Source organism: Mauremys reevesii, linkage group 24 (genome assembly GCF_016161935.1).
Source record: "Mauremys reevesii isolate NIE-2019 linkage group 24, ASM1616193v1, whole genome shotgun sequence".
Taxonomy (NCBI): domain Eukaryota; kingdom Metazoa; phylum Chordata; order Testudines; family Geoemydidae; genus Mauremys; species Mauremys reevesii.
Window position 1 is genome coordinate 5,340,405 of NC_052646.1, and position 12,631 is coordinate 5,353,035.

General features: G+C 58.8%; 2 protein-coding genes across 4 annotated transcripts in view; one reads left to right on the forward strand and one right to left on the reverse strand.

Annotated features, from left to right (window-relative positions):
* Nucleotides 1-4,562, forward strand: part of PIAS3 (protein inhibitor of activated STAT 3) — a 38,915-nt gene extending 34,353 nt beyond the window's left edge. For all 3 annotated transcript variants that reach the window (XM_039513116.1, XM_039513115.1, XM_039513114.1), the window contains one exon: nucleotides 927-4,562. In XM_039513116.1, coding sequence (XP_039369050.1) covers nucleotides 927-1,190 — 264 coding nt within the window. In that variant the 3' untranslated portion in view covers nucleotides 1,191-4,562. The remainder of the gene's footprint in view (nucleotides 1-926) is intronic.
* A 502-nt stretch (nucleotides 4,563-5,064) lies between these two features.
* NUDT17 (nudix hydrolase 17) lies at nucleotides 5,065-12,124 on the reverse strand. Its single transcript, XM_039513122.1, is given in 9 exon segments — nucleotides 5,065-5,369; nucleotides 6,260-6,396; nucleotides 6,929-7,027; nucleotides 8,133-8,225; nucleotides 8,777-8,802; nucleotides 9,596-9,779; nucleotides 10,490-10,612; nucleotides 12,051-12,103; nucleotides 12,106-12,124. Coding segments are annotated over 9 exon segments (897 nt in total). The 3' UTR covers nucleotides 5,065-5,206.
* Nucleotides 12,125-12,631: the final 507 nt, after the last annotated feature.

The following is a 12,631-nucleotide window of genomic DNA, read 5'->3' on the forward strand; positions in this document are numbered from 1 at the left end:
TTGGGGGGCTCTGTGTCTCTCTCTCTTTTCCTCCCTGGCAAATCTGTAGGCCAGTAACCCCGTCCTTTTCCTCTCAGCCAATCCTCCTCCTCCTCCACTGTAGCAGTCTGGGCCTGATATGCGCAACATTCACATGGCCAAGCCCAGCCACATGCCTTCAGGTTCCATTGCTGTTGCCTGGAATGGTCCATGTGCTGTCTGTGGCTTGGAATGCTGGGCTCTCGCTTTCGAGACATGACTCTTCTTTTCCTTATTAGCACCTGTATTCTTCACTCTGCCTCGCCACTCCAGGCCCTGGAAGGGGGTAGGGCGCTGAGCTGAAAATGTGTCACGTACCTGCTAGTGAATCTAGACAAACTTGCAGTGCAGTTTGTTAATCCGGGGCTGCTCTCTGCCTGCCTGGCATTTGATCCTTTCACAGGTGACTCAGGGCGGAGCTGGTGATTGAGCTAGCTAGAAATACCTTCTTCTGACTTAAGGGAGCTTGGAGCGCGCTTTCCTTTCAGAGCTGGTACAATGGGCTCCTTTCTCCTTCCTGGGCCTTGTCTCACCACCACGGCGTGTCTCCTGTTCAGATGGCGCCATGCTAACCTGCCATGGCGTGCCAACTATAGCAAAGCCCACGCTCTCTGCCGGGTTATACCAAATGGGAGGCAGCTGGCTGAGGTGAAGTCTTGGTAAACTGGTACAGTTCCCCCAAATCTCAGGAGCATCACTTGTGCCTCTCAACTCTCTCCTTGCCTGCTGTTCCCTTTCCCCCTCTCTTGGTAGCGCAAGCAGTGAAATCTGTTGCTTTGCAGTGATGCCTGTTCCCCTTGCAGATTGGGCCCCACCAGCGCTCTAAGCATTGAAGGGGGTTTGGGAAGGGGGAGAGGTTTGAATGGGTGCCCAGCCTGGTGATTGATGCCCTGTTCCTTGCCTGGCAGCACTACAGCCCTTCCGTGATCACCTCCCTGGATGAACAGGACGCCCTGAGCCATTTCTTCCAGTACCGAGGCACGTCTACCCATTTCATGAACCCTCTGGGTCCCGTCATGGCAGGATCCCACAACAGCATCAGCCCTGCCAGCGGCCGCATCAGCAGCATTGTCTCCTCCACCACGCTGCGGGAGAGCCATGGGCACAGCGGGACAATGAGTAACAGTGCAGCTCTCCCGGGCTGCAGGTCGGACATCATTTCCTTAGACTAGCCCCAGGCCCAGGCATCTCGTTTCCCCCCAAGGATGGGAGAGAAAAGCAGATTTCAGCAGCTGCTGTTGAGTTGGGATTTTGTCTGGGATGGCCAATACCAGGTCTCCTAAGTGTGTGTCTCGGTCAGGGCAACTCCCCTGTTACGTCCAACCTTGGAGCCTCACAGGCGTGGCTTTCAGTTCTGCACACGCTTGCCTGAGCGTACTGGTACTGCTTGCTGGGGGGTGCCAGTGGCCAGCAGGGAAATGCTAACCTCTGGTTTTCAAGACCATTTTAAAACTGTGTTTTTAACTCTCTTTTTTTGGTAGGATTCTGCACAAAGATCCTACAGTGAGAATCCCCACCTTGGGTGCTGTCCTGCTGGAACAGCACCATCTAGTGGCCAAAGCAGGACTTAGTGGCCATTCACCCCTGGGGATCAGAGAATATCAGGGTTGGAAGGGACCTCAGGAGGTATCTAGTCCAACCCCCTGCTCAAAGCAGGGCCAATCCCCTGACAGATTTTTGCCCCAGATCCCTAAATGCCCCCCTCAAGGATTGAACCCACAACCCTGGGTATAGCAGGCCAATGCTCAAACCACTGAGCTACCCCTGGGAGGTCACCTTCTGCAGCCCTTTGCACCACACCACTACTGACTCCCTGAAGTGGGGTGAAGAGAGACACTTGTCTGAGTCCAGCAAGCCTCTAGGCATGGATGGAAGGTGGGTGGGTGTCTTTCAGGGAGCTGCCCGCTGCTTTTATGCACCAACACAAGCTCTTTGGCAGTAGGGATTGAGCTGGATCTGGGCTCCTATGGCATTCTTGACTCCTTAATCCTCTTCTTTGCTCCCCTCCTTCCCTGGGGAGTCTGCCTTCCCAGCCCTGGGTTAGAGCAAAGAGCTGGTGACTCAGAAAGAGGCTCGCAAACATCTGCTTCCAGCTACCAGGCTGTGCTGAGAACCTCTGCTGTCCCAGGGTTTCAATAACCGAATGGGCAGGAAAACAGATGCTTTAACTGAGCCCTGATTCCAAACCCCATCCAGCAAACCTGGACATTCCCCAGCAGAGACCTAGCCACGGAGGGGAGGCGAATCTGCAGCCTACGGGCACTTCAGTTTTCCCATTAAGCAGGTGAGCAGTTGGGGCTCCCTCCCACCTCGCTCTCGATTGTATGATCCGAAGCAACACCGGTGGGCCCCAAACTCAGCTCTGCTGAGCGAATCCGTTCTTCAACCCCCCCGTGCAAACCTCTCGTGTTTGTAACGGAACGTGCTAGTGGGTGAGAGCCAGAAAGAGAAACTGATCGAGCCGTTTTCAAGGAGGAAAAAAAAGATTTTGTAAATGGTTTTTTTTGATTGAACAACCTGTGGCATTACGAGTAGCGCAGGAAAGGAAACGTTCACTTTTTAATTATGAACGTTCACCACCTTTAAAGTCAGCCGTTTCCTGGCTGCTGTTTTAGTGTTGTCCTCATTACGACGTAACCTTTTTTTTGGTAAGAATCAAGGCAAAAAGAGGCCATTTGAATTGATGTCCTGTCAGTGGCATTTACACGTGGGTTGAGGCAGTTCTTTATTGGGATGCTAGAGGAGGCAAGCGGGGGTGGGGTGGGGAGGGATTCTTGCTTGTGAACCCTCCTGCAGATAGGACAGTATCGAGTGGAGGCGTAGCAGGGTGACTGCCAGGCCTTTTGTCTCCCATCCATCCCCTCGCGGAGGCACTGGGCAGCTCGGCCCAGTCTGTCTTGGTTGTAATTACGATGTATTTTTTTTAAATGTAGATGTTTTCCTCCTCCTAAGTATTTCCAATACAGATCTGTACAGAGAACAAAGCTATATCTATATTTTTAGTTGCAGCTTTTGTACATCCAAAACTCCAAAGACCTCTCTGTGTCTATCTCCTGAGGACTAAATGAAGGTTGTGTTGTCCCCGCTACAGCCCCTTCGCGGGGACAGCGCATCGCCTGTTGCACAATTTATTTATGTATTTAAATGTATCCCTTCGTTTGTAACCTTCACAGCATCACAGCTGCTGCTTCGAGTGTCCTGCGTAACCAAGGTCTCGCTAAACTACCCCAAGTACCTACTGCCAAGCTCATATTTTTATTACTGTAGCAAGATTGGCACATGAGTTCGATGCGTCAAAATGGCATTCAGAAAGGTATAATATGTAGCAATTTTTTGCACCTTTTCTCCCCTCCCAAGTGTCCTCATCAAGAACTTAAAAACAAACCAATTTCCCTGTGGTTCTGGACAAGGCTGCTCTGGGGTAGCTGTGCCCAGACTCCTGCTGTGACTTTAATGGTTCTCGTATCATAGTTGTAGTGAATTTCTGAACGCAGTAAAAGTTGGAAATCCTACTGAGGAATAGTTAAGGTGCAGCTTTACCTTGCGTTCTTCGCCCAGGCTTAGTCGCGCTAATCATTTTCCCTCGGTTTTGGAGAGGGACGAGTCCAGCTGACGCTCCGCATTTAAAGAGCGGTCGGCTGGAAAATGATGAACCAACTACTGCAGTCTCCTTCAAAGTACCAGCCCTCAGAACTAGCTGGCTTGGCTCTTTTCACCTGAAAACCTCCCAAGTGGCAGATGTAGCTCTCTGTAAACCAAGAATTATCCTTCCCCACTTGCGTGAACGGCTTTGAAAGCCTTGGTGGAGAAGTGCTAGGTCGAGGATTTGCTTTTTGGAGAAATGGTGCTTGGAGAGATTACTGGACTTCTGCAAACCCCTTTCTCTCTGCTCATCTTCCCAGCACCAAGCTGAAAAGGGACTTAAGACCAGACCAAATGTACTGTGTACATTGCTGTGGGAACGTAATTGTTTGTGGGGTTTTTCAAGTTCTGATGTGGGGGGGGGAGGGGGGATGGACAGACCCGCTCCCAGTAAAGGCAGATTTCTATACACATTTGTAACCCTCCCCGTCTGTCCTTTGGCCCGTCTCCTACCAAGATCCTGCAGGGCCAGTCACAGGCTGATCAGCCCGTGTGACAATCCAGTGGCTCCACTGTACCCTTTGAGAGGCAGGTACTTTCAGTGTTACGTACAGGGGGTGGTTGAGGTGTAGCTAGATGCTGAGGAGACCGACATGAAGGTATTACGCCTTTACAGGGAGCGCTGGCTGTTTTCAAGGTTTGTACATACAAGTTGTTTGTGTAGAGGGTGTGTGTGTGTGGGGGGGGCGGTTGGGGGGTAGAGGAGCGTCTAGGGTTTTGATACCGTCTCAAGTCCCTTAGTGTTTTATAAGCTCTCACACGGTAAACGTTATCTAGACACCTTTAAAAAGCAGCTAGCCACTTTCTCTGGTTTATTTATTCTGTCCGTTTGATATCCAGCTGTTTATTATTTGCAACACTTCTGTATATGCAAACTACCTTTTAGATAATAAAGTTCAAAGCAGCCCCCTGCTGTGCCGGTGTCAGTTACTGGTGGAGCAGACCCCTCTGTTCAAGCTGGATTTGAGCAGCTGGAGCTGGGGAGAAGGGTGAGTTAGCCCCATTTCCCACAAGGGGAAACTGAGGCAGAGCCATGACGTAGTCAGTAGAAGGTGGAATTGGAACAGAAGTTCCTAGCTTGGAGACCTGAGCTCAAACCGCTGACACACGCTGTCTCTTCAGTGCACCCTTTGGCTAAGCAAGACACTTGGATGGCTAAGGGCAGGGGCGGTTATTCGAATGTTACTGGATGTGTCTCACCACACGCTGGCTTCCAACACAGTGAACGACTCCCCCCCGTCCCAGGCAGCCGGGCTTTGGGCTTAGTGCTGGCACGCCCACCTAGTCCATTCAGGAGTTGCCTTCCCTTCCTGTCGGTCGCTTCCTTCACAGGAGGGAGAGCCAGAGCGCGACCCCACTGCCCGCCTTCCCTTCCTGCTAGGGCTTGGAGCAGTGAGAAGGAACTTGGTTCCGGGCAGGCCTCGGCAGCCGTGCTTGGTAAAGCCAGGTCTGAGGGCAGGAGGTGGTAACAGAGCCGACCTTCGCCGGCAGCTCCGCTCCCCAGCTGTCTGCCCCGCGGGGAGGCCGGGGCCTGGGATTTCGCTGCTCACTTGTCTCGCATGGCTAAGGTGTCCAGCCAGAGCCGAAGGGCAAACCTGGTCCCGGTGCTGACCCGTTCCACATCGTCCCCCGCTGCAGGTGCTGTGTTCAGGAAGGTCGCAGCAGGAAGTTCCGTGGGCCGGGCCGAGCCCCCGCTCAGCTCTGTGGCTCTGGGTAGATGTAATGGAAGTTACTCAGAGGGGTGACTGAGGGGGGAGGGAGAACACTGAGCAGGCCTGATGCACGAAACACCCCGGAATGGCCAGTGAGGGCTGGTTCCTGTTCCCAGCAATGCTCCCCCTGTGGCTTCCAGGCCAGGCTTGCTCCTGTTAGGGTGGCCGGCTCCAGCCTGGGAACAGAGCACAAACCGGCTTCTGTTTCGGAGGCCTGGCCTGGCCTCCCGCACAGCGAGCTGGGGAGTGGGAAATGGGCATTGAGGCTGAATCCTCACTGTGGTTCCAGAGGGCCTGTGCTCCCCACTGAGCCAGGGCTAGCCAGCCCCCTCCCCCCGCAGGCTTTAATCAAAGGCAAAGTTCCACTGTGTTACCTACAGGGCACCCCCCCTCCCCATGACTGCGTTGGAGCCTGGGACCCATAAAGCCCCCCCCACACACTTGTCCCCACCCAGCGGGGCAGGTGCTGACGGCAGTGGGAGCTGTGGCTCCCTGGCCTGGGGGACCATCTAGCCCTGGGTGAAGAGATGAGAGAAGCCGAGGGGAAGTTTTGGGGCGTGGGACATGCTTCCATCAGCAGCGGTCCAGCATGGGGGCAGAAGAGCTGCTGGTGGTCAGAGACACCCAGCATGGGGGCCAATAAAGAGCATTTCCGCCCAGGCGTGTTAACCCCGTGTCCGGTGGTCAAATCCCAACCTAGCCCCTTCCATTCTGCCCTCTGGAGAGTCTTGGTCACTTCCCATGGGGAAGCTGCGATGCTCCTCCCTAGACCTGGATGCATTTCAGAGCGGGGGAGCAGAGTCCTGCCTCTCCAAGGGAAGATCATCATTCCCCCCCCTTCTTAGAGGAAAACAGGCCAGGCTGGGTTGGCAAATCCCGCTCCTTACTCTATGGTTGGGGGGAGGTTGTTGGGCATACGTCCCGTGTTCTCTGCTCCATCCTCGACCGCCGCGACACACTCCAGAACGTGGGGCTCCAGCCAGGCATAGGCGCTCACCTCGCTCTCGTCCGCCTTGATCCTCGTCTGAAATCCAACCCGTGGCTCTGAGTGCCGGGAGCAGGGCTCAGAGCTCTCTGGGGCTTTGGGCATCAGCAGTGGAGACTCCATCGGGCTATGGGCAGGACCGGGCAACAGGCTGGGAGAAAGGCCTCCCAGCCGGCCCGGAAGCACTGCCCAACCTCAGGGGCAGGCGCTGGTTACCTCTGTCGGGTACCGCCTGTCTCAGCAGAGAAGCCAAGGGCTGAACAGGCAGTGGAGGCTGGATTCCTCGAAGGGTCCCTCATGCCCAGGCCTGAGGCCCTGTGCTTGTGGCACTGCACTGCCGGCCACTCCTAAGGCTGCCTTCAAGCTGCTGGGGAGGGTGGGGGCCGGGGACAGCAAGCCCAGGCAACGGACGTACATCAGGACACGTAAGAACAATTCTCTACCTAATCTCTCCTGACCATCTTCTCCAGGGCCGAGCATCCCCTCACTTGGGGGGTGCCAGTCACCCCCAGCAATGCTCCCCTGCAGCCGCCTTAGACCGCCCCCCCCCAACGCTCTTGGGGGTGCTCACCTGCAGCTGCTGGTGGCTCTCGGTGGACAGAAGCAACAGGTACACGACTACATGGTGCCGCCTCGGCAGCCCTCTGCTCAGCATAGGCGGGTACACGGACTGCGCAGACGGAGAACAAGGAGCTAGGAATAGCCAGCCCCGAACAGGGCCGGCTCCAGGGTTTTTGCCACCCCAAGCAGCAGGGGGGAAAAAAAGGAAAAAGCCAAGATCGCGATCGGCGGCAGCTCCACCACCCCGCTATCTTCTTCGGCGGCAGGTCCTTCCCCCCGAGAGGGTCTTGCCACCAAAGAGCCGGCCGTGCCGCCCCTGCCTCTTGGCCGCCCCAAGCACCTGCTCGCTGAGCTGGTGCCTGGCACCGGCCCTGGCACCCAATGCCCGCCCCAGAGACAGAAACCGGGGCTGCAGCCTGAACTCCTCAGCCTGAAGGCCTCTAGCACACGACGTGAAGCAATGGAAACAGCTGCTCATGCCATCAGGGAAATGCAGCTGCCTCTGGGGTAGGGTGCTGCAGCTGTTTAAACAGCAACACTGCACGAGCACTTGGGGCAAGAGAGCAGGGCTGACACCCTGACTTTTGGCCGGGGGGAGGAGGGAACAAGTGTCTTAAATGGCCAAGACCGTTCGTTTGAGCCCTCAGCTTCCCTCTCCAGCAATCCCCATAAGACCGGCCATGCTGGGTCAGGTCACTGGTCCATCCAGCCCAGTGGTCCATGCCAGGTGCTTCACAGGGAACGAACAGAACAGGGCAATCGGTGAGTGATCCAGTCCCAGCTTGCGGCAGTCAGAGGTTTAGGGCCACCCAGAGGCTGGGACTGTGTCCCTGGCCACCCTGGCTAACAGCCATCGATGGGGGACTTTGAACCCAGCAATACCTCCTCCCAACCCGTGGGACGGGGTGGAAGCCACGGCAGGGAATGCTGGTGATTCAGTAGGGGGCGCTCAGCCCCAACCCCGTTCGTTGCAGCGGGTTACGGCTGCGTGTGTGGCTGGCACTAGGGGAGGGTGGGAAGCCATCGCCCCCTAGTGGCTGGTCCGCAGGAGAGGCTTGAGTCAGCCACTGCTGCTGGTTGACGGACATGGTCCCTCAGCCCACCCAGGAGAGGCTCGTGCTTTGAGCATGGACGATCCCAGATTTGCACCTCTCCGGCACCTGGCATGTGCCGAGCGGTTCCACGTGACCCAAGTCAGGAGAGGGGGAAGTTACCTCCCACAGGCCCAGCATCCTCCAGGAGAACCCGCCCGGCTCCAGCCGCAAGCCTGTCTCCTCCTGCAGCTCCCGCAGACCCGCCTCCAGCAACTACGGGCAAGGGACAGTGAGGTGAGAGCCGGCCTGGCCCAGCCTGCCTGCGTCCCACGTTCTGCAGCGCCTGGGGCTCTGGAACCCAGCCTGGTGCCACGCTGCGCCGCAACAGCGCCCCCTAGCCACAGAACCCAAGAACTTCACAAGCCTCTGCATGCTAAGCTGGCAACCCCACTTTACAGATAGGGAAACTGAGGTACTGAGAGGGGAAGTGACTTGTCCAACCCATGCAGCAGCTACGTGGCAGTTAGACCGAGAACCCAGAAGCTCTGATGCGTCCCTGGCTTGAAGCAGCCCTACCCCCGTTCCCCTTTGAAAATCCCAGGGAAAATGACACTACGCTCAGCTTTATCCCCCACTTCCCTTCCCCAAATAGGCACAGAGACACCCCCCCCGCAATTGCTGCTCCCCCCCCACACCCTTCCTTATTCACCTCCCATCCGTCTCGCCCCCGGGGCTCAAACTCCCCTCCGCTCCCCCCCGCCCCAGCACCACTCGCCCATTCAAACCAAGCCCAATGGAATCCGCCCGGCGGGTCGAGGAGGTACCTGTTCATCCGGCTCCATGTGCCCACCTGCAAGGGGAGAGAATTGGGAGGGGTCAGTGGCCCCTGGAGGCAATGGAGATGCTCCCAGCAGCTGTTGCTTCTGGACCACGGTGGTCTCACAGCCCGTGGTGGATTGGAGGGGGAGGGCAGGGGCTCTCTTTGTTCGGGGTCTGTACAGCACCTTGCACCATGGGAACCTGGTCCATGACTGGCCTCCTGGCTGGCACGGATAACACACAACCCTTGCAGAAGAAACACTCCGGCCACGGCAGGGGCCCTCGGCAGCGGCTGATCTCCCGGCAGCAGCATTTTCTCCCCCTACCGGGCTGGTTTAACACAGCGCTGGGCAGTTTCATTTCCTTCCACCTCCCCGCTCGTTAATTCTCTGCACAGCCCTAGCGCCTGTCACCCCTGTCACCGCAGGATCTTGACACGGCTAGTGAATTACCCTCTGATGCATTAGGTAAGGACCGTGGGGCGGGAAGGGGAGGGAGGCCAAGAGAAGGAAATTGACTTGGCAAAAGTCACACAACAAAGTCAGTGGCAAAGCTGAGAATGGAACCCAGGAGTCCTGCCTCCCAATCACTCTCTTTAACCACTAGCCCACACTCCTGTCCTCGACCTGGGAATGTGACTCCAGAGGCTCAGTTCCCAGATTCTGACTCTTCCCTGTAAACAACCCTCTCCCCCTTCCAATGACCACAGAACCCCCCACCCCATTGGGCCGGGCAGACAATGGACAGGAATCCCCAGCTCGATGCATCACCCGGCCCCCACTGCAGTGCCCATTTCTAAGCCAGCCTCGTCCGCGTCCTCTCACCGGGGGGCACCCAGATGTTGGGGAAGATGCTGAGATTCTTGGCCCTTCGCGTGAGCAGGACTCTCCTGTCGACAGACTGCAGGACGACGGCCACCCCCACATCCACCCCGCGGCCTCGGAGCGCCTCTGGCAGCGCGGCAGCCTGGCTCTCCTCCAGGTGCTTGATGGGACAAAAGGACGGTCTCTGGGGAAGGAAAAGGAGCGAGTGTTTGGTAACTCAGCCGGAGTCACGGCAAGAGACCACAGCTTCCCGGATCAGGCCCGTCGGACCTTTCATCCCAAAGAGCTTCACCAAGTTTCTACGCGCAGCAGCTGTGACATGCAGCCACCTCTGGGGCTTATCACAGCAGAGGGGTCATTTTGGGCCCATTCTTCTCACTACGCAAAGAGCATGAGGAGCAGCCAGGATCTGCGGCTGATGCAGGCAGTCGCTAGACACCCCACGGAGTCGTGTTCCACATGCAGCCTCGGAGCTCAGACCCAGCTCGACTTCCCTTGGCAAGGACCCTGGCCTAAGCCCCTTCCTCCTCCCAGAAAACGCCATGGGCTCTTGTCCGTTAGTAAGTTACACAGCACCGACCAGCCGGGGAGCGCTGAGGATTTTAGGTATTACCGGACTGTTCTCAGCTTGCAGGTGGAGAAACTGAGGCACAAATGCTTGCCCCAGGCCATGCAGCAAGTCAGTAACAGAGCCAGAAATAGAACCCAGGAGTCCTGGTGTTCAGCTCTAACTCCTAGAACACGCTACGTCTCAGAGAGGAGTGGAGGACTCAGGCGTTCTGATGCCCAATCCCCTGCTCTAGCCACTCGAGCTCACTGCCCTCAAGCCCGTCGGTTTCGATACAAGTGCCTCCCCCCGCTGCAGACGTCCCCGTCCCACCCCAATATCCTGACCTTCAGGAGGATCCAGGTGGAGCCAGGGAACTCGCTGTCGGAAATGACAAACTGGTTTTGGTCCAAGCCGCAGCAGACCGTCGCCTCATCCTCGTGGGACGCACAGAAGTGCCCGGTGATGCTCTGCGAGAGAGAGAGAGAGCGGGGAAATCACGGGCCTCGTCTTCTCGCCACGCTCCGCGGGAGGCTCCCAGCCCTGTATACACGTTATCCGTGGGCAACAGAGCCCAGCAGCTCGGGCAGGATCCTCCCCGCTCCGGAGGGCAGATGGGACTCAGCCATCTCAGGGGCCAGGTGGACACTAGAGGTCAGGAGTTGCAGAGACCGATCCCCTGCTCTAGCCACTCGACCACGTCCGAGCCCAGAGCTGAGGATAGAGCCCACGTGTACTGACGGCAGCAGGTGGCCCATCCACTAGACTCGGCCCAGGAAACAGACCGGGCCGTCCCCATCGGAGCACAGCGCCCACGGCCCGAACACCTGCTCGGCGCCTGCCTCAGCTCCGGCCTGCCCCTGCAGGGGCGAGAGGTTAACAGGGCTCAGAGCGAGAGATGGCTGCCGGAGAAGGCCATAGGCCAGAGTCCCTCATGGAGGAGGGAGCGCAAAGGGGTCGCTGGGTCCAGGTTAGTGGTTGGAGCAGGGGCCTGGGAGCCAGAACTCCTGGGTTCTATTTCTGGCTCTCTCACTAACCCAAACCACCCCCTTGCACACCCAACCCTCCCACTAAGTTCCCCCTGCACACTCAGCCCCCACCCCACCTCCTGCACACCCACCCCATCCCCCAACCTCCCTGCACACCCAGCCCATCCCCACACCCCCTGCACACCCAGCCCTCCTAACCTCCCTGCACACCCAGCCCATCCCCACCCCTTGCACACCCCGCCCTCCTCCTAACCTCCTGCATACGCAGCCCATCCCCAACCTCCCTGCACACCCAGCCCTCCCAACCTCCTGCACACCCACCCCATCCCCTGCACACCCAGCCTCCCCTAACCTCCCTGCACACCCACCCCATCGCCCTGCACACCCAGCCCTCCCCCTAACCTCCCTGCACACCCACCCCATCCCCATATATCCCCTGCACACCCAGGCCTCCTCCAACCTCCCTGCACCCATCCCATCCCCCACCCCCTTGCACACCCAGCCCTCTCCCTAACCTCCCTGCATACCGAGTCCCCCACGCACTCAGCCCATCCCCCTGCACACTCAGCTCCCCCCCACCGCCTCCGCCCCACATCCTGTATACCCAGCCCTGTGCCCCCCCAGCCTCCCCCCCACCGCCTGCATACCCAGCCCTGTGCCCCCCCAGCCTCCCCCCCACCGCCTGCATACCCAGCCCTGTGCCCCACCCCAGCCTCCCCACCGCCTGCATACCCAGCCCTGTGCCCCCACCCAGCCTCCCCACCGCCTGCATACCCAGCCCTGTGCCCCCCAGCCTCCCCACCGCCTGCATACCCAGCCCTGTGCCCCACCCAGCCTCCCCACCGCCTGCATACCCAGCCCCTGCACACCCCATCCCCACCCCCTGCACACCCAGCCGCTGCCCTGCCCCGCCCCGCACCTGCAGGAACCCGGCGCGCTCGGGCCGGGCGCTGCCCTTGGCCAGGCGCAGCAGCCCCGCGCCAGGCTCTCCATGGGCCCGCCTCGGGGCCTGGCGGCGAGCGCAGGAAGCCCGGGAGCCGGGGCGGCTGCAGGCCGCGGAGAGGGGCGCCCCTGCTGGCTGCTCGCCGCGCTCCCCGCTCAGCCGCTGCAGGACACGCGGGGACCCAGCAGGGGTTGGGCACACGCCGCCCTCCCCCGATCTCTGCAGCCCCCTTGGAGGCGGGGCGCACGGCCGCGGCCTGGGGCGGAGCCCAGCGTCCCAAGGAGCTGGGGGTGTTGCCGTCTGGAAGCGGTAGAGACCCTCCCCCCCCCGGGAGCCCTGTCCTGGACCAGGACCCGTGGCGCCAGGCGCTGTACAGACACAGAACAAACAGCCCGGCCCTGCCCCAAAGAGCGAGCCCCCGTCTAAGTCTAAGCTCCTCCCATCGCACCTTCCTCCCTAGGGCCTTGCCGCTGAGGGCGCCCCGGAAACCTGCCCGCAAGAGGGGCTGTAAAATCAGGGAGGCGGGGCCAGCTGGCTTGGAAGGTTTAGCAAGGGGA